A 22,123-nucleotide genomic window follows, 5' to 3' on the forward strand; every position below is an offset into this window, starting at 1 on the left:
AGAGGACAAAATTAACCTGAACCCAACCAACACGTCCTGGGCGTTGGGCTATAGGAATTTCACAACCCTGGGTTAGTAAAGTTCTTTTGGCGTTTACGTAACAAATCTGAATAAATTCTACAATCCATCTAGCAATTCCTGCTTTAAAAATGGCTTTACCCTTTCTTGAATTTGAGAAAGCCACAGAAAGCTGTGTTTTTCTCTCAATGTAAAAAAGTGTATGGAGTGCCCTTTCTGCCAGGGTGTCTGGCTTCGGAAAGAAAACAGGTAACTCAATTGTTTGGTTTAAATGAAAGGGAGAAAAAGACGTTTGGGAAAAATTTAGGATTTGTATGGAGAGATACCTAATCCTGGAAAACCAGAAAGTAACGCTCCTCTATGGTAAGCAAATGAATTTCGCTGTATTTTCTGAGAGAAGTTATAGCTACAAGGAAAGATACCTTCCAAAAGAGGAACTGCAAAGAACAAGATTGCAGTGGTCCAAAAGGTGTTGACATTACCCTTGTTAGAACGACATTTAAATTCCACAAGGGTAATGGTGGTGTACATGGTGGAATTATTATGTTCAGCCCTTCGATAAAAGCTTTAATGAATGTTGAATTTCAATTCATCTTTATTCGCTTTTGCATAAAACCATAAAAGGCAATGCACTGCATCATTACTACTATAAAACTTGTTTAAAATAAACACGTTCATCCTAAGCAAACAGGTATAAACATGGGATAGACTTTTAAACCAATCCTCCACAGATTTTCTACCTCTCGCTGACACTTTAAGAAATGAACACACACCAAAACATACATCTGGACTTCCTAAAAGCTGAAGATAAAATAATGCATCTTTGCATTCCCTAAAATCGAGACATTTTAAAATTGGCTTTAAATAAAGTACAAATGGACCTCTATAATATTTACACAAGAACAAAGTGCAACATGGTTTTCGGGTGACCTGTCCAAGGGTAGTCCAAATTGCATGTTCAATGATTAATAGTGCCTTCCCAAGAAGACGCCATACAGTACCCACCCTAAAACGGAATAAGAGCGATATCTCCCACCGAGAAATGGGTAGAGATAGAAAGAACAGCAGTAATTCTGGCAATATGAGCACAGTGTACTCCCTGACTTTGTTTTAGTTAGACTCAGAGCACAATCTGTTAGAGCGGCATAAGTTGTGAAATCTGGCTTTAAGCACTTTCTTGTTGGATCTTGATAAAGTGTTTGGTGTGCGAAACACATCAGACAAACCTAACTCACATAAAAGTTTAAAATAAAGCCTTGCACAGGCTGGCATTGACATTATTCCATTTGTTTACCCAACATATAAGTGGGGCCTATTTGATTTTATCTGTAATAATAATAATGAAGGATTGGCTTAGCTCCGAGTGAATAATAAAATAAGAAGTAGTCGGATAGATGGAGCAATCGTCTGCAGATATGGTTCTTCTCTAACTGTAAGAAGGAAGGATTAAAATAGTCCTAAGCCCTTGCACCATACTGAGCCATAGGAACACATTGGGCATTGTACACTTTTAAATAAGGTGCAATTGAACCCCTACCTGTCACCTGGGGAATAGCGAAAAGAGCCCCAGCCGTAGGACTCAATTTCAACCGAGCAGAAGTAACTTGTGGCTGCCAAGATCCTGATGAGTCGAACATGACTCCATGATAACAAAAATTATTCACACTATGCAGGGGTTGATCATTAATAAGCATCAAAGTGCCTTTTTGTCTAGGCCACATTCCATGATGTGTGACTTTCCAAAATTGGTGGTTAAATTAATAAAAGATACAAATGCCTCTACCAGGGAGCGCAAATCTCTGTGAGACAGAGCCGGGAGAACAGCATCATCTGCGTAGAGTAACCCGGGGACCACCTGATTTGCCTATTCTTGGAACATCACTGGGTAACACTGGACAAATTTGAGACCAAATTGTTAATAAAAATAATAAACAGCAGAGGTGCCGAGATGTATCCTTGGCGCAAACCTCTAGGAAGTGGAAAAGAGTCTGACATTTCACCCGCAGAATCACATCTTACATTAGTAGGTAGATTTTCATGCAAAGTGTATAGAAAGTTCAGCAAAGCGAAATCCATTCTCAGATCCAACAGCATCAACCAAGGTTTAGCCCTAGTCACACAGTCTAGATAAATTCATAAAGGCCAGGTACAGTAGACAGTGTCTGGCTATAGTGTATTTGCAAACACTCAAATGTAAGTTCAGCCACTGTTTCACCGTGCCTAGCACTGAGAGAAAACAAAACTGAATAGGGCACAAGATATTATTTTAGTTTATCCAGTCTCTCATACGCTCAAAAAACAAAATTGCGCTGAAATGTGACACCCAATCGGAGCCACACTCATTAGAGGAGAGAAGAGAAATTTTAAAAAGCATCCCTTTGCCTAAGCCTGTTCACCAAATTCCATAAAGTCTTGCTGTTATTTTGCGTGGCTGCAAATGACCTCTGATCCCAGCACCTTTTGAACAGAGATTACCTGCTCACTTTAAGAGTGCTTTTATATTGCAGCCACGCAGCCCTTATCAAATGGGTATCTTTAGGTAAGTTAGAAAGAGGCTTCCTCAATTGGCAATTAGCCGCTGAGCAATGCTGATCAAACCAGTGTGGTCAGAAGGCGTCAGCAGATGAATCCTAATACATGGACAAAGATTTTCATAATAGTCCAACAGTACACCACCACTCACACTTGCCAAGCAACTCTGAATAATCTCTTAATGGTTGCTTAGAAGTAAACCAAAAAGTAGACAGGGGTTCTTTCAGGAGACAAACAACGCTGAGACCATCATTTGAGTGCTGGGTGATTGCAATGGAGGCAACTGGTGCTTTGGCCTAGCACACAAGGAAGTAACCTTCAGCTACTAGAGCATTGTGATTCCCCCACACTCAGTTTCCTTTATTTAGCACCAAAAAACAAAGAGGAAAAAACTCTGGTGGGAAAAACAATCAATAATCGAGGTCTGCCCTGCCCCCTAAAGGAGTTCTTTGGGGGACCACCACTGCTAAACATGTAGTCCATTGTCAACCAGGTCATGAGCTGAGAGAAGGAGTGTAACTCCTTCCCTCTAGAGATCTGCCCTTGGAGAACAGCTTAATCTACACTCTCCTGTTCCTCACGAAAAGCTGCTAATTTCGCACCGTGATCCCCACATTAAGAGATAATTCGACTGAGAACAGACCGCTTTTTTAACAGGCTTCAGACCAGGTAAAAAAGAAAACAATTAAGTAAAATGTGCACATACTGGAGTTAAGAAATCATTATTATAGAAGTATACCAAATAGAAACGGGGCTCAAGGTGCCTTTATCTAACACAGCTTGAAAAACAAAACTCCCGGTAGCTAAGACCGAGACTTCAACTTTCAAATTCAGTTGGACCCAGATAGAAAGACCGCCTTTAGGTGTGTCTCGAAAAGAAGGGATTGTAGGGCAGGAAAGGCAAGTAAACCCAGGACATGAAATAGGAGAGGTAGCTAAAGTCTCCTTGAGTACAACAAAAAAAATCATACTTGGCAACAAAGCCAAGCCAAGCAGAGTTTGTTAACTTTTCCTTAATGCCTGTGATGTTCCAATTTAACTAAGGAAAAGAGCAAAGCAAACCTGCAGCCACTTAGCAGGAACGTTCACAGGGAACATGAGACCTCCATAGATGGTCAATAACAGCAAGGTTTTTCCCGCTGGGAGAAATGCAGCATCAACACATATATTCTCTGTACTATAACCTAACACCAAAGTATCATTCCTCGTACCATTAGCGATAAGAGAGAACTGCTTGAGGGACATCAGGAAGTCAGTCCACACTAGACAAAACATCAAAACGGTTAGCTACAGATTTATTAAATACATCCACTTGACACGAAGGATAAGGGTGGACAGGGCCAGACAATTGCAGGTCACTGGGGATGGAGAGGAAATTAAATATGAAGAAATTACGCTACATCAGACATCGGTAGAAAACTATATAAAATTATATGTGGTGAAAGAGCGGTGTAAGCCTACACCTTGTGCTGATGCCAGAGAGGTGAAGAACGCACTTGAAAACAAAATGCCTGACCAGCAAGGTCGTAGTTAAAGGAAAACCTGTGTTTGTGAGCCTAAACAAATTTATAGTCTTACGCACATAGGCATGTATTCTGTTGTCTCAGTAAATTAAAAACATGATTGAAGTATGGGAGGTGGAGATCGAATTAGCCTAGGGTATCTAAAAACTGATAGATCTTGGGAGCAGAGTGATAAAGTACGCACATAAATACACATACATTCAAGAGTTATGAATGGTTATTTTGTAAGTACTGCTAGAACTGCAATTAAGAATGTGTAAGAAATAGGTTGGAGGTTTACGGACACCGATGACTTCATCGGTAGGGGGATTTGAGGACAACAGTGCCACAGGACCTGTGGGCAATAGGACATTGTTAGTTGCTAAGGTGGAACCAGAGTTGTGAGAAAGTCTCCGTTCAGTTAGAGCAATCTCCATACTAATGACCCCATTAACCTCTCCAACATCTTGTCAATGGAGGTGCCTTTAATGGGGGGAGAAGGAGCAGGGGTTGCACCTGTTATTTTCCTTATGTCCATTATAACGTCAAACAAACCCTAAGTGCACAGTTCCAAATATCCAAACAAAAGCAAATGAAAACCTTCAAACAAAGCCAAGAAGGATGTCCCAGCCCAACCGCCTTCAGACTCCGACAGGGGCAGACGGCCTGGCCTGGTATTTGCCCAGACCCATCCCACAAGAGCAGGAGCCCCAACATGCTTTTTCACACCGCAATGGTGTGCCCGCCTGCTCTTCTGTGGGCTGGTGCAGTGAAGGTTTCTGGGATCTGTAGTTCCTCAAAGGAGCAGCGAAGTCCAACAAACACCTTTAACGACTGATATATGAAAAAGTGACTGATGCGTGCGGTTTTGCAGGTAAGCCGTAATCGCCTCCAGGCGCAACCGTATGGAAGTGTAAGCTAAAATTTATTTCTGAAGGTATAACAGGTAGCATACTATTTGTTGTACCATAGTTGTGAAAGGGTCTATATGCTAGTCTGTACAGTAGTGTACAGAACACTTCCACTTGGCTGCATAACAAGCTCTTGTGGTTGGGAATATTGTCTTCTTCAGAATGTCCGTACATTCAGAAGGTAATTGCAAATATCTAAACTCTATGAGTTCAGGAGCCAAATTGTCAGGTAGAATTGTTTGGGGTTTGGTTGCCTAACCTTGCCCTTGCTGTGAGTGAGAAGATCTGGTATGTTGGGGAGATCCTCTTGAGGTACTAGGGACAACTCTAATAGCGCTGTGAACCAGGGCTGTTTCACCCAGACTGGAGCTATGAGAATTATCTTGAGAGATGTCCGTCTGTCCACATATGGAACTAATGTGAGAGGCAGAAGAGCATGTGCAAATCTCCCCGACTACTGCATCCAAAGAGCAATGCCAATGGACTATGAATGGTGGTGCGTGGAGGCAAAGTTTTGGCATTTTGCATTCTTTATGGTAGCAAACAGATCCACGTCCAGTGCCAACCACCGCTGGAATTAGTAGTGAAGGACTCGGGTGGAGTTCCCACTTGTGGACTTATTGCTGCATCTGCTTATCAGGTCCGCCACTGAATTGTTCACTCCTGGAAGATAATCCACCAAGATTCGAATTGATGGTGAAAAGTTCAGTGCCAGAAAGTCTGTGCTATATGAGACAGCTGTATCAAGTGTGTTCCTGTAAGGAAATGCCTCCTTGGCATGGTTGCCCCCTGACTTTTTGCCTTTGCTGATGCTATGTTTACAATTGAAAGTGTGCTGAGGCCTGCTAACCAGGCCCCAGCACCAGTGTTCTTTCCCTAACCTGTACTTTTGTATCCACAATTGGCAGACCCTGGCATCCAGATAAGTCCCTTGTAACTGGTACTTCTAGTACCAAGGGCCCTGATGCCAAGGAAGGTCTCTAAGGGCTGCAGCATGTCTTATGCCACCCTGGAGACCTCTCACTCAGCACAGACACACTGCTTGCCAGCTTGTGTGTGCTAGTGAGGACAAAACAAGTAAGTCGACATGGCACTCCCCTCAGGGTGCCATGCCAGACTCTCACTGCCTATGCAGTATAGGTAAGACACCCCTCTAGCAGGCCTTACAGCCCTAAGGCAGGGTGCACTATACCATAGGTGAGGGTACCAGTGCATGAGCATGGTACCCCTACAGTGTCTAAACAAAACCTTAGACATTGTAAGTGCAGGGTAGCCATAAGAGTATATGATCTGGGAGTCTGTCAAACACGAACTCCACAGCACCATAATGGCTACACTGAAAACTGGGAAGTTTGGTATCAAACTTCTCAGCACAATAAATGCACACTGATGCCAGTGTACATTTTATTGTAAAATACACCACAGAGGGCACCTTAGAGGTGCCCCCTGAAACTTAACCGACTGTCTGTGTAGGCTGACTAGTTCCAGCAGCCTGCCACACTAGAGACATGTTGCTGGCCCCATGGGGAGAGTGCCTTTGTCACTCTGAGGCCAGTAACAAAGCCTGCACTGGGTGGAGATGCTAACACCTCCCCCAGGCAGGAGCTGTGACACCTGGCGGTGAGCCTCAAAGGCTCACCCCTTTGTCACAGCCCAGCAGGGCACTCCAGCTTAGTGGAGTTGCCCGCCCCCTCCGGCCACGGCCCCCACTTTTGGCGGCAAGGCTGGAGGGAACAAAGAAAGCAACAAGGAGGAGTCACTGGCCAGTCAGGACAGCCCCTAAGGTGTCCTGAGCTGAGGTGACTCTGACTTTTAGAAATCCTCCATCTTGCAGATGGAGGATTCCCCCAATAGGGTTAGGATTGTGACCCCCTCCCCTTGGGAGGAGGCACAAAGAGGGTGTACCCACCCTCAGGGCTAGTAGCCATTGGCTACTAACCCCCCAGACCTAAACACGCCCTTAAATTTAGTATTTAAGGGCTACCCTGAACCCTAGAAAATTAGATTCCTGCAAACTACAAGAAGAAGGACTGCCTAGCTGAAAACCCCTGCAGAGGAAGACCAGAAGACGACAACTGCCTTGGCTCCAGAAACTCACCGGCCTGTCTCCTGCCTTCCAAAGAACTCTGCTCCAGCGACGCCTTCCAAGGGACCAGCGACCTCTGAATCCTCTGAGGACTGCCCTGCTTCGAAAAAGACAAGAAACTCCCGAGGACAGCGGACCTGCTCCAAAAAGACTGCAACTTTGTTTCGAGGAGCAGCTTTAAAGACCCTGCAATCTCCCCGCAAGAAGCGTGAGACTTGCAACACTGCACCCGGCGACCCCGACTCGGCTGGTGGAGAACCAACACCTCAGGGAGGACCCCCGGACTACTCTACGACTGTGAGTACCAAAACCTGTCCCCCCTGACCCCCCACAGCGCCGCCTGCAGAGGGAATCCCGAGGCTTCCCCTGACCGCGACTCTCTGAAACCTAAGTCCCGACGCCTGGAAAAGACCCTGCACCCGCAGCCCCCAGGACCTGAAGGACCGGACTTTCACTGGAGAAGTGACCCCCAGGAGTCCCTCTCCCTTGCCCAAGTGGAGGTTTCCCCGAGGAAGCCCCCCCCTTGCCTGCCTGCAGCGCTGAAGAGATCCGTTGATCTCTCATAGACTAACATTGCAAACCCGACGCTTGTTTCTACACTGCACCCGGCCGCCCCCGCGCTGCTGAGGGTGAAATTTCTGTGTGGGCTTGTGTCCCCCCCGGTGCCCTACAAAACCCCCCTGGTCTGCCCTCCGAAGACGCGGGTACTTACCTGCAAGCAGACCGGAACCGGGGCACCCCCTTCTCTCCATTCTAGCCTATGCGTTTTGGGCACCACTTTGAACTCTGCACCTGACCGGCCCTGAGCTGCTGGTGTGGTGACTTTGGGGTTGCTCTGAACCCCCAACGGTGGGCTACCTTGGACCAAGAACTGAACCCTGTAAGTGTCTTACTTACCTGGTAAAACTAACAAAAACTTACCTCCCCCAGGAACTGTGAAAATTGCACTGTGTCCACTTTTAAAGTAGCTATTTGTGAATAACTTGAAAAGTATACATGCAATTGAAATGATTCAAAGTTCCTAATGTACTTACCTGCAATACCTTTCAAACAAGATATTACATGTTAAATTTGAACCTGTGGTTCTTAAAATAAACTAAGAAAATATATTTTTCTATAACAAAACCTATTGGCTGGATTTGTCTCTGAGTGTGTGTACCTCATTTATTGTCTATGTGTATGTACAACAAATGCTTAACACTACTCCTTGGATAAGCCTACTGCTCGACCACACTACCACAAAATAGAGCATTAGTATTATCTATTTTTACCACTATTTTACCTCTAAGGGGAACCCTTGGACTCTGTGCATGCTATTCCTTACTTTGAAATAGCACATACAGAGCCAACTTCCTACAGTTCCTCCTTGTTTCTGAATGCAATTCAATGCTGTCATGTTGTCTGGCCATAGAAGAACGTTCTTTCCAGTTATGTTGGGGAGGAAGTCTTTTAGAGCCATTTGAATTGCTATAAGCTCTAGTATGTGGATGTGAAGTTCTTGCTGATGACCAGTCAAAGGACCCTCGACCATCATGTCCTTCATCTATGCGCCCCATCCTATGAGTGATGCATTGGTGGTGATAGTCACTTGTGGGAATGGGTCCAAAAAAGTTTTGCTTTGGAGGATTTTCTGTGTGCCCAACAATGCAAAGATTGATGGACCCTAGGTGCAACCAACAATAGACCCTCCAAACTGCCACCAGCTTGTGACCACTAAGATACTAGACACTCCTGTAAGAGGCGCATGTGTAGCCTCGCATGAGGAACTATTGGAATACAACAGGCCATCATGCCCAGAAGGCGCATCACTACTGTAACTGGCAGGTTACGATACGGCTGAAAAACAGCCAGTTGGTTCTGGAGATTCAGAACCCTCTGTGAATTGGGGTATGCTGTGGCAGAGATAGAACTGAAGATTGCGCTCAGAAAGGGCTGTATTTCAAGAAGCTGTAAATGGGATTTTGTGATATTCACTTTGAACCCCAATCTGTGTAAAAGGTTGATGGTGGCCTGTGTATCCTGCAGGCCCCTCTGTCTCTTGAACTCTTGATCAGCCAATCGTCGAAGTGTGGGAAGACATTAATGTTGTGTCTTCTAAATGGGCTGCTACCACTGCTAGACATGTGGAAAACACTGTTGGGGATGTTATCATCCCTAATGACAGAACTTTGAACTGGTAATGATGACCACACACCTGTAGTACTGGCGAAGTGCTGTGTGAATTGTTATATAAAAGTATGTGTCCTTCAGATCGAGATGCATGAAGTCGCCTTATTGTAGCAGTAGTATAACATCCTGTAGTGTCACCATGTGAAAGTGTTCTGACAGAATGTAAAGAATGAGTGGTCATAGATCTCGTATCAACCTTAGTGTCCAATCCTTTTTAGATATCAAAATGTATTGGGAGTACACGCCCTTGCCTTGATGTCTGGTGGGGGGGGGGGGGGGGGGAGGTGAGTTCTAGGGAGTATCTGTTGCGATGATGAATTGTACCCACTGGTCTGATGTTATTTCTGGCCACAGGTGGTGAAACTGCTGCAGCCTTCCCCGGACAGGTGTTGCATGCTCTGGGGGAATGTGTGGCGAGTGAAGGTGGAGGCTCCCTTTGAGGGAGTTCCTCTACCTCTATCCCCTCTGTTTGAAACCTCCTCTGTGGTAGCTTTAGTCTGCTTGCTGATGACACTGCTGCTGCTGTTTTCAAAATGTCTGGGTGTCAGAGGTGGTGGTTTTGGAAGTCCCTCTGGCCGGATACCTACAAAGCACTGTTGGTATGGTGTAATGGATTGTAGAGCTCCTAGGGATTTTGCTTTCTCTGTGTCTTTCTTAATTTTCTCCAACTGGAATTTCACCTCCAGGCCCAAGAGATGTTCCCCATCAAACTATCAAAGGGGACATTAAGGAGGTGTTGCTGCACCTCAGGCTTGAACCCGGAGATGTGTAGCCAGCCATGCCTACGTAGGACAATGAAGGAGTTTATTTCTCTAGCAGCAGTGTCTGTGCTATCTAGGGCACAGCGTACAGCTGCACTGGAGATCAGTCTAGCCTCTGTGACTAGCTCTTTCCCCCTTTTCCTATATTGCTCTGAGAGATGTTGTATTAGCTCTTTCATATCGCCCCAAGTGGCCCTGTTATATCAGGATAGTAACCATCCAGAATTAGCTATGCACCAATAATTAGCATGCCCTGCTACCTGTTTTCCTAACGCATCGATACGCTTGCTTACCTTATCAGGAGGAGGCGTATCCGCCAGTACTCTGGGAAGCTTCCTTGCAGATGTTACCACTAGGGAGTGAGCTGTTGGGTGTCCCCTGATATAAAGTGGTTCAGTGGAGGAAGGTTTGTACTACCTTTCAATATGTGGCACAAGGACTCTAGTCTTGACTGGGTCTTTAAAGATCTTTGTGGAGACTCTGAGCATGGACCCTATCACAGATAGATATTGAACTGAGTGATCACTCAGAGTGTCTCAACTAGAAAATCTGTTTACTCCTCCATAGTATCCATTTGTACTGTATGATACTCAGCAGCTCGCTAAATGACACTACAGTAGGAGAAGGTATCATCTGGCGGTGATGCCTCAGCTGGTAGTGAGACTTCATTGTCTGACATTGTATGCATCCCAAGGATCTGGGCTTTGGGGAGGGTCTCCCTGTGAGTCTGTATCATGTGTATAAAGACTAAGACACCCTATGTCTGTATTGTGTGAGTGCATGGATAATAAAGACAAAAGATGTGACGGTGGTGGTGTCATGTCGAGTGGCAGGGTTAGTGACCTTAAGCTTCATACTGTTCCTCTTTGGAAGAGGTTGTGGGAGGTCAATATTCCTGCCTCTATCATTTTTGGGCCTTTTCAGGCAAGTGTTCATCCTACATAGAGTGCTTCTTTTGCATAACCTCATTAAGATTTCCAAATACATTTATCTCTGTACCTGTGGTTGTTACTGTCCTTTTTTGTTTGGATGCCATGTCTTTCTCAGTTTGTTTTTTTCCTATGTTTGGTTGGATTGTAGGCAGTTGACACTAAAGCTATCAATGCAGTTGTTTTTTTTCAGGAGCAGAGTTGAAGTGTGCCTGTGCTCGACAACTTCTTCAGAGTCGACATATGATTGGCTCCAATATGTGTGTGTCGGTGCCGTAGGCTTGCTTGACTATGGCGGCTTTGTCGACCCTGAAGGTGGGCAAGGCACTGAAGGCTTTGCTGGTGCCATAGGCTGCGCAAGTGTCGACGACTTTGTTAGCACTGAGTGCTGTTGTCTATCACCATCACTCCGGTCCTTATGGCCTGGAGCCTGTGATGAATCGAGGGCAGTCTTGTTTTGTCTTGCCTCCGAGGCATGATCTTGGAGTCGGCCAGAATCTGAAGGCTGTGGCTCATCCAGACAATGGTGGGTGGGTTGTGGAGGCAGTCTTTTGGTGTAGGAGAGGATCTATGGACCTTGTGTACTCACTGCCCTTGGTGTCATCTTTTGTTCTGGGCACCGACCCTGATGCTGTCTGCCCCTCTGGGGGTTCCACTGCCAACATTGAGGGCTAGTCTTCATCATGTTGGCTGGACTCATCTGGGACAAAGCAGTGCGGACTGCACAGGATGATGCCCTCTTCTGCCGGAATGTTGTCTTTTCCTTTGTCACCAGTCTGTATCTGTTACTCCTTGACTGCTGAGAATTCAGCTTCAACCGCCATCTCCAAGGTATGAGCTAGGTGTCAGTCACGTCTGGAGTGCAAGGTCTTTTTATGTTTTTAACAGGCCACGGGCTGTGCAGTACTGCTCGTCATGCTCTGGTGAGAAGCAGAGGTTGCAGACGCTGTACTGCTCTGAGTAGGCATATTTTGCCATAAATTGAAGAATTACCTGAAAAGTCTCTCTTTTTTTACCTTCCATCACCTGGAGCCAAACGTTCTCAGCAGAACCTGGAAGGGGTTCGGATGTTGAAGCCGACTGGAACAGAACAGTCGCTGAAAACCTGAATCGAACAGCTGGTGATGATGAGGCGAAGTTGGAGTCATTGAGTAGAGGCTGCTTCAAGGCAGTTAGACATTTGCGAAGATGTCAAAGATGCATGGAGGATTGACGCACTCTGTCCAAACCCAATGAGGGACAATATCAATCTAACAATAGAGCCATTGAACATGTGAATTCTTGAACAGGAGGAGACTTGACGTCACGTCAGCAAGAACAAAAAAACATCTTCAAGAAAAACAAGTTGTAGAATCTGAGCCCAACACTAGAGGGCAGGGCTGTGCATAGCATGTGTATGTGCAGCCAACACATGCTATGAATCTACAGTTCTCATGAGCTCGCAGGTCCCTGCAGGACCGCAGCTCGCTGCAACGTTACATTACCCAATGACATGCTGAAGCCTCACCAGATACAGAGACAGTAGTTTAAAATCACTGCAGACGGCATGGAGAGTTACCAATTCGGAGCTGACAGGATAAACTGTAAGTAGGGATGCCGGGTGGAATCTATGGCATAGCAGGTGGTGTTATTTAACTGGCTTTTGAGGTGGGGAAGGGTGTAATTATTCAGACTGTGTTTTGATTGGGTTTGGCACTGATCACCACAAAGGACTTATTTTACTTGTTTTTCTCCCTTCATGTTATGGTGACTAACGAGTGCAATGAAGGGGTCCGCCCAGCAGTACTCCCCCACGGGGCACTGACCTATCAAAATAAACATGTACTTTGTGGACAAGGATTTAGAATGAAAGGCATGCATAAAATTGAACTGTAGCTAATGGACAATGTTTTTCTCAATATCTGGGGTGGTAGAATACATTAATGATACCCATAGCTGAGTAAAACTCACACCTTGGGACAAACGTAAATTCACAGATTACCTGCAAAATTATCGGTATTAACACCTATACTGTGAGAGTAGCATGACACTGAAAGGGTTGTGATAATGTTATGAGATACAGGTATATTGGTCCAGCATGACCGAAATGGACAACAATAGTGCAGCGGAGCTAAGACACTATAGAATAAAGGGTGTGTAGTGAAAAACACACAAGGGTCTAGTTGGCACACAACAAAAACTGCCTTACTGAATAATGCGCCTGGTCTCTACAGATTGAAACACCTGGTAGTTCCCGAGCGGTTTAAAGGAAATACCAATTGAAAAGTAAATTTGTATGGATGACTGAGCTTTGCACAAAAAGAGTGTGGAACACACCTGCAAATTACTCATGACATCTAAGTGAGTCTTTTCATAGGGATCCGACTGGTGTTTAAAAAAAAACGGACAACCCAAGGGGTGATTAAAATGCCGTCTGAAACATAAAAAATTCTTGGAGGGACTTGGAAGCTACTTTTATGGTGAAACAGAATGCCAGGAAAATTCAATAAGATCAAAGAGGTCCCCAATCCAGCCATTACAGGGTATGGTGGAATTATATGACCAGATGTAGACTAGAAGATGAAGCATGCCACATGAATTTTGTTTGGGTGAGAGTCCTTTTAAAAGAGTAAAAATATTTTCGCTAAGCTTTTTTAGGAAACTCAATATGGGCCCCAATCATGATGTATAAAGTTATCACTCTCTCTTCTTTGGGATCAGTATCTTTTTCTAGGGCACGTTTGGAGCATAAGGTAAGTCTGACTAGTAGATTGAAGTGTTGCAATGTCTCTTTATTGACCATCTACAATTATGTACCAGAGATAAAACAAGCATCTCTAGTGCGGACAAAAAGTAATTACAAATCAACACTGGCAGGGCAAAACCTTCTGAATATTCTTTGAGACTTAGGTAATAAACCTCGAGGGTTCCTGGAGGGTTTACAGCCGTCCCTCCTTCCTTCAGTTACACCAATCTGTAACTTATTAATGTACAGCAGCAGCACGCTGAATAAAAACGGTAGCAAGGATTTACCTTTGCACAAATAGTTGCAGAATGGACTGTTTACCATTGGCTGCATGAGGCCCGATGAAACATTCGTAAAACAATACACGCTTTTTTATCTCGTGATTCAAACCCCTTTTCTGAGTGTTGCAACCAACAAATGCAGTGCAATGGCATTTGTGTGGGTCAGTTCTCAAGACTTTTATAAATAATTTGTGATACAATTCAAGTTCATTCAGTTACATTCTTCATCTACCATGGGAGGAGGGGTGTCCGAGTGGTGAAAGATGGTCTCCGGTTTCTTGACATATCAACCACGGACAAACTCGACATTCTCTTATTTTAGCTGCATTTTACCTTTAAACATCTTCGTAATGTTTCATATTTTAAAAATACTATAGGTAAAATACTGCTCCATTATTACACAAAAACATATGTATATTTTTACTGAAATAAATCTAAAACAACACTTTTCACTGTTAAATAGAAGTTACAAATCAAATGGAAAAAAAACCTCATAGGGCTAACTTAAAAGGTATGGAAAACGTTTACAATTATAATTTACCTGAGTCTGACCCCTCTGAAATAACCCTGATCCATGAAGGGGTTTAAATAAATCAACTTGACAATTTATATCTCGAAGTGATGTCAGATCTCTACCATCACATCTGTAAATGAAATAAAATTAATTACAAAATTCAAGTAGTCTGAAGCAATAGGACAAAAAAGCTAAATTAAATAATGTTTACCGTCTATATTCATTCAATACAATGTTTCTAAACACCTCCTTTGAAACAATACTGAACGACTCCATTGTTTCATACGGATCAGCCTCTGGAAACTGTTCTGAACAAAAGATAAAACAACGAGTAAGAATCCATCTAAAAGCTTGGTGTAAAATTAACTTTAATATTAAAGCATATTTTTTCTAGTATATCACAACCACAAAATGAATCGACTTGGAAGAGGAGGAGGAATCATGGTCTCGGGTTACCACAACGATTAGGATGTGATCTTCAGAATCCTTCAATTCTCTAAGCACAAATGATTGAGCAACTTCGGGGGCACCACATTCTGCTTTGTTTGCTGATGGAGGGGGAAACGTTAGTAATCATACCTGCTAAGGCACCGCCTCAGGTTCATGATCACTTCTGCCCGAGATGCATTAAAATTAGCCTAAAGCAGGCAGACAAAAAAATTCCCTGATTGAGAAAGGAAATATGCTGATGGGAAGCAGTGATTGCTGGGAGTTCAAGAAACTGTTGCAGAAATACCTGCGATGGATAAGGGTCGGCAGGATAAATGTGGTCATGCTGAAGTTACACTATGGGGGTCATTCTAATTCTGGCGGGCGGCGGAGGCCGCCCGCCAGAATTCCGCCCCCATAATACCGCTCCGCGTTCAGAAGACCGCGGAGGGTATTATGAGTTTTTCCCTGGGCTGGCGGGCGGTCTCCAAAAGACCGCCCGCCAGCCCAGGGAAAAACTCCCTTCCCACGAGGATGCCGGCTCGTAATCGAGCCGGCGGAGTGGGAAGGTGCGACGGGTGCAGTAGCACCCGTCGCGTATTTCAGTGTCTGCAAGGCAGACACTGAAATACCTTGCGGGGCCCTCTTACGGGGGCCCCTGCCGTGCCCATGCCATTGGCATGGGCACGGCAGGGGCCCCCAGTGGCCCCGCGACCCCCCCCTACCGCCATCCTGTTCATGGCGGCTTTCCCGCCATGAACAGGATGGCGGTAGGGGGGGTCAGAATCCCCCATGGCGGCGCAGCAAGCTGCGCCGCCATGGGGGATTCTGAGGGCAGCGGTAAACCGGCGGGAGACCGCCGGTTTACCCTTTCTGACCGCGGCCAAAGCGCCGCGGTCAGAATGCCCTGCGGGGCACCGCCGGTCTGTCGGCGGTGCTCCCGCCGACCCTAGAATCAGGGCCTATGTCTCCCACTCCAACTTTTTGATGTAATCTGTAATCCAGTTTTTAAATTCTTCACATACACAAATCCATGCCATACAATTTCTCATTTCCCACCTGGGCCACATGCCAGAAGTGACAAGTAGACAATGTATTGTCATTCACATTTTAATAAGTCACTTTCCCATTTACATTTTAGAAGTGACTTTCATACAGTTTGTTTCTTTACTAAGATTTTACAGTACATTGTACAATCAGTCAGAACTACTACTATTCAAAAGAGGAAGGCCTCTGGATGGGGAATGGAAAGCTCATAATTTACAATGAACTAGGAAGGGATAATGTTCGTTACTTTGCCTCATAAATAAAGGGATGTGATGTGATGTGCTGGGCGAAGCCACAGTAAGTCAGGACAGGATGTTCATGTGAAAGATCATATAGAACAGAATATATATATATTTGGGGCAGGGGGTCATCCCAGCCTTTTTCTACTTGTTGCATGTCTTTATTACAGGAATGGGACATTTTCTTTCCCGTTAACAAAACATGATTAGTTTTAAGAGTCACAGAAAGGAATGCCTAGGACCATGCGCTTGGTGCAGAGGAAACACTGACAGACAGCAGGAGCAAGGAGGCAGTTTTTGTACTGGCAGGACTCCTCTATCCAGAAATTATGTGGCCACCACAAAGGAGCTGAAGCATGTCTTTCTGGAATTGCAATCCTTAAATCAACTTGATCTGTAGAGGTTTCACTATAATAGTTTCGCTGTACTGTGCTTTGCCATTCAACTGAGCCCCCCATTAACCACACCCCTGTTTATATGAAGCAGATTGTTTAGTGGTTCTTCTGAATAAAGATGGTTATCTTTATATCAATAACACAGAAAGATCATAATGCTTGCCTGGCAATCCTGAGTTTCAGGAGATGGTCTGGAATTTTCCCTTGGTGGACAGGAGACCGCTCATTCAGATTTAAAATGTCACATATAAGGTCTCCACTGTACAAGATAAATCCCTCTAACAACTCTGATTTCTGCCATGTGTTTCACTAAGGGAATCACTTTGGTGGACCATCCTCCTCAATACCAACTGCTGTACGAACTACTGCCTTCCGTAAAACTGCCAGCTGGTCTGAGAACTAGCCCTGTGTCTGAGAGTATGTATTAGTCATCCTGACTCACTACAAAAAGTGATGTCCAGAAAGCACTGAAACTGCAAGAACATGCGTACTTAAACATAGTTACTAATGATCTCCTGAATCACCTTGCAGTAGGGGGAGAGGGGTCTGGAATATAACATGGGAATCTTAATGTCTTGGTGTACTTGTACAAAGGCTGACAGCTATATGGGCCTCTGGGATCAACAAAATGTACTCATAGGAAGAGTACTGGCCATCTACACATGGACATATCTAACTCTTTTCATCCCCTACGCCAATACATATAAAACAGCAAGGGCTGGGTAGAGCACACAAATTATATATGTAATCTTCAAAACCGCTTCAAGATCAAGTCACTCTAAAGAAACCCGAGCTAGATCATCTACTCTAACATACCTTTGCTTGTTTGATACCAGTGACAAGGCCCTGCGCTTTAGCAGTTTTGGCACCATTAAACAAGTACTGTGGGAAGGGACCCCATGTAACAACGTTATGAAACACAGCCAATGAAAATCCTTCTACTTCAACAAGGAAGGGACCTGAAGGCCACTTGGAGCCCCAAGTATGCAGACTGCATTTGTCAGAGTTGCATCAAAAAGCAAGCAGTCATCACTCATTGGTTCACTATTGAAAAGTGAATCAATAAGAGCTAAGCACTTGTATAAAAAAAATAATCACAACCCAATTTCTGGGGAATTACCCCACAAATAACGCCATCTTACAACACCTGTTATTTACAAGGCTTAGAAATGCACAAGTGCAGTGTGAAGTGCTATGTAAACATTTTGTTATATATTTTGCACTATTATTTTTATCAATTCGCTCACTGCCATTACATACATTCTGGCAACTACTTGTGCACAGGTAAATTTTGGTTACCATTTTGACACAAAGATACCTGCAACCAAACGCAAAGCATAGGCGCTGACTTCTATATCAAACATGTACTAGCTAAGTATTGTGCATAATTGAGATCTTTTGTTGCTAAAATACATTGTTGCATTGACGCCCACTCTCAGATTGTGTACCAAATATAGGAATGGCATTTTGTAAAGACAGGGGGGGTGGCTCCTTGGTGCCAATTTGTACTCTAATTTCTACTGAAACTCCATGTTCACCGACTGTTAGACCTGACAGCCTTAGGGTGGTCACCCCTAACTTTTTGCCTGCCTCCCTCCACTTTTTTGACACTGTTTTTGCTGGTTTTTAGACTATGCGCACTTTACCACTGCTAACCAGTGCTAAAGTGCATATGCTCTCTCCCTTGAAACATGGTATCATTGGATCTTACCCCCATTGGACTATTTAATTTACTTATAAGTCCCTAGTAGTGTGCACTATATGTGCCCAGGGCCTGTGGATTAAATGCTACTAGTGGGCTTGCAGAACTGATTGTGCCACCCACTTAAGTAGCCCCTTAATCTGGTCTCAGGCCTGCCATTGCAAGACCTGTGTGTGCAGTTTCACTGCCAATTCGACTTGGCATTTAAAAGTATTTGCTAAGCCTAAAACTCCCCTTTTTCTACATATAAGACACCCCCCTAAGGTATGCCCTAGGTAACCCATAGGGCAGGGTGCTGTTTAGGCAAAAGGCAGGACATGTACCTATGTAGTTTACATGACCTGGTAGCAGTGTAAAAACGAATTTGGGAGTTTTACACTGTGTGGCCTGCTCCCTTCATAGGCTAACATTGGGGCTGCCCTCATACATTGTTTGAGTGGCAGTTGCTGATCAGAAAGGAGTAGGAAGGTCATGGCTAGAATGGTGATATAAAATCCTGCTGACTGGTGAAGTTGGATTTAATATTACTATTTTAAAAATGCCACTTTTTGAAAGTGAGCATTTCTCTGCACTTAAATCTTTCTGTGCCTTACAATTCACGTCTTGCTGGGTTTAGTTGACAGCTCCTTGTGCATTCATTCAGACACACCCCAAACACAGGATACTCAACCTCACTTGCATACATCTGCATTTTGAATGGGTCTTCCTGGGCTGGGAGGGTGGAGGGCCTGCTCTCACACAAAGGACTGCCACACCCCCTATTGGGACCCTGGCGCGCAGGATTGAACTGAAAGGGGACCTGGTGCACTTCTAAGCCACTCTTTGAAGTCTCCCGCACTTCAAAGGCACATTTGGGTATATAAACAGGGCCTCTGCCCCTTCCAGCTCAGACACTTCCTGGAGAAGATAACTGGAACCAGAACCTGCATCCTGCCAAGAAGAACTGCCTGGCTGCCCAAAGGACTCACCTGACTGCTTTTTGTGAAGGACTGCTGCCTTGCTGTTGGCCTGCTGCCTTGCTGCTCTCAGCTGTGGTGAAGAAGAGCTCTCCAAGGGCTTGGATAGAGCTTGCCTCCTGTTCCCTGAAGTCTCAGGACCAAAAAGACTTCTCTCTTGCAACTGGACTACTTGTGCGGCGAAAATTTTATGCACAGCTTGCTAAAACTGACACACAGTCTGCCCCACGGTGAGAAATTCACCGCACACCGTACCAGAACGACGCAGCGCGACTTCGCAAGGAGAAGAGCGACCCGGTCGCAACGCAGGAGTCACAACTTCGACGCACGGCCCACCAGATCGACGCACAGCTGACCTGGGACGACGCAGCCCGACTTCCAGAGGGGAAGTCTACGCAGTGCCTGTCGTGCCAGAGAAAATTCCACGCAACACCCAGCGGATCCACGCAACGCTTGTGACTTCGCTCCGCAAGCCCAGGATTCCATGCACAGACCCCGGGGTGTCTGAAAACCCCGAAGAGGATCCACAACCGAGTGCCGGAAATCGACGCACAGATATCCCTGCGTGGAAACTAACCAGCGCATCGCCGCGTGCGGCCCGAGAAATCGACGCACACCCCTTTGTTTCCACGCTTCTCCTCCTCTGCGGCCCTTTTGCGGAGATTTTTCATGCGAACCAGGTACTTTGTGCTTGAAAGAGACTTTGGCGGTCATTACAACATTGGCGGTAAAAGCCGCTTACCGCCGTGTAGAAGACCGCCAACACACCGCGGCGGCTGCGGAATTCCGCCACAGCTATTATGACCCACATCTCGGAACCCGCCAAAATTCAGACACCCACACAAGTCCGCCACACCAAAGGTCAGTGATAAACTGGCGAAAACAAAACCTCCACCGTCACGCCAACAGAAATACGCCCACACTATCACGACACACTAATCCACGTGGCGGTCTTTCAACCGCGGTATTCCATTGGCGGTACACACCGCCGCGCTCAAAATACACACACTCTTACAAAACACAGCCACATTGGACAATTCAAAATACACACACCTGATACACATACACACACCACTCCCACACACCCAATACAATATAAAACACACACCCACATCACCCACAAACCCCTACGACCAAAAATTGAGAACGAAGCACAGAGAGAGACACCACCAGCAAGTACAACAGCATCCACAGGCACATAACACAATCACCCACACAACTTCCACGCACCTCACACAACACACCACTACATATCACCACACTTATCACCACACACACCACCCCACACATCACCTACACCACCCCATGGCACAGCAAAGACACCCCAGGTTCTCGGAGGAGGAGCTCAGGGTCATGGTGGAGGAAATCGTCCGGGTCGAGCCACAGCTATTTGGATCACAGGTGCAGCACACCTCAATTGCAAGGAAGATGGAGCTATGGCGAAGAATAGTGGACAGGGTCAACGCAGTGGGACAACACCCAAGAAATCGGGAGGACATCAGGAAAAGGTGGAACGACCTACAGGGGAAGGTGCGTTCCGTGGTCTCAAGACACCACCTTGCGGTTCAGCGGACTGGCAGCGGACCCCCACCTCCTCCCCCACAACTAACAACATGGGAGGAGCAGGTCTTGCCGATTCTGCATCCTGAGGGCCTCGCAGGAGTAGCTGGAGGAATGGACTCTGGTAAGTCAAACCTTAACTATTACATCCCCCACCCTACCTGCATGCTATCACATACCCCCACCCCTATCACTCCAACTCCTCACAAATGTACCAATATCACAAACCACACATCCCAACACCAAGCCCTGCATGCAACAACAAAGCATGGACACCCATCACCAAAGCATGCACACTGCACATAGCCATACACCCCCCTAAACCATCATCATACAAGCTCCCACACAGGAATGCCAGCACTGGGGTACACGGTCATCCACCCATTGGACACCATGCCACACACAGATGCAATAATCATGCCTTTCCACCCCTGCAGGACCCCTACCCAACGTCACCAGACAGGAGGCTCCAGCCATGTCCACTCCACCCACAGAAGAGGCCCACAGTGATGTCAGCACCTCTGTCCAACTGGATCTAGATGACCAGCCCGGACCATCGGGGGCCTCGGGACAGTCGGTTGCCCTCACACAGGCACAGGCCACCACAGACCTTCCCCCTCTGGAAACACCAGCACAGCACCCACCCAGTGGGCCCCTACCTCCGTTCCCAGGACACGTCAATCAGCTGTGTGTCCACCACTACAGGGAACACAGGATAACCCACCACCCCAACAACAACAGGGACCTGGGGGCAGTGGCAGTGGGCACACAGTCCAGGGGACGGAGGCCCAGGAACACAGGGGAACTGGGAGGGCTGCTGTGCGACAGGGGGCGGACAGGCCAAGGGAACCCACTCTCCACGAGGCCCTCTCCTCCATCATGGGAGCATACCACCACTCCCAGAAGACGATGGCAACGGTACTAGCCAAGTTTCAGGAGACCCAGCGCATGCAGGAGGAACAGTATATGGGCTTCAGGGAGGAACTCAGAACCATCAGCCCCACCCTGGGCACCATCGTAGGGGTGCTAAAGGAACTACTTAACACCAGGAGGGACACTGTGGCACTCCAAGGGGCCCCTGACACTAGCATGGACGATGAACTGCCCACCACTTCCGCCGGCGCTAGTGGGCAGGACGCCCCGCCACAGGACCACCACACCAGCACCTCACCCCCTGCAGAGGGAGAACCACCCCGCAAACGGTCCCTGAGATCCAGGAACAAGACAGAGCACGATGCCAAGACCCCCGCCAAGAAATGAGACCACCCTGATTGTCATCCCACTGTCCCACTCTGTCACCCTGTTCATATTTAAACTGCCCCAGCTCCACTTCCTATGCCCATATGGGCAATGCACCTGTGAGACTA

At 46.1% G+C, this 22,123-nt stretch overlaps 1 protein-coding gene across 1 annotated transcript in view; it reads right to left on the bottom strand.

Annotated features, from left to right (window-relative positions):
- The window catches only part of PNPT1 (polyribonucleotide nucleotidyltransferase 1), a 357,765-nt gene that overhangs the window by 164,002 nt on the left and 171,640 nt on the right, over window positions 1-22,123 (bottom strand). Inside the window, exons 12-13 of the mRNA XM_069234364.1 lie at window positions 14,640-14,736; window positions 14,456-14,558 (exon numbers count right to left, since the gene is read on the bottom strand). Coding sequence (XP_069090465.1) covers window positions 14,456-14,558; window positions 14,640-14,736 — 200 coding nt within the window. The remainder of the gene's footprint in view (window positions 1-14,455; window positions 14,559-14,639; window positions 14,737-22,123) is intronic.

This window comes from Pleurodeles waltl, chromosome 5, assembly GCF_031143425.1.
Source record: "Pleurodeles waltl isolate 20211129_DDA chromosome 5, aPleWal1.hap1.20221129, whole genome shotgun sequence".
NCBI classification, from domain to species: Eukaryota; Metazoa; Chordata; class Amphibia; order Caudata; family Salamandridae; genus Pleurodeles; species Pleurodeles waltl.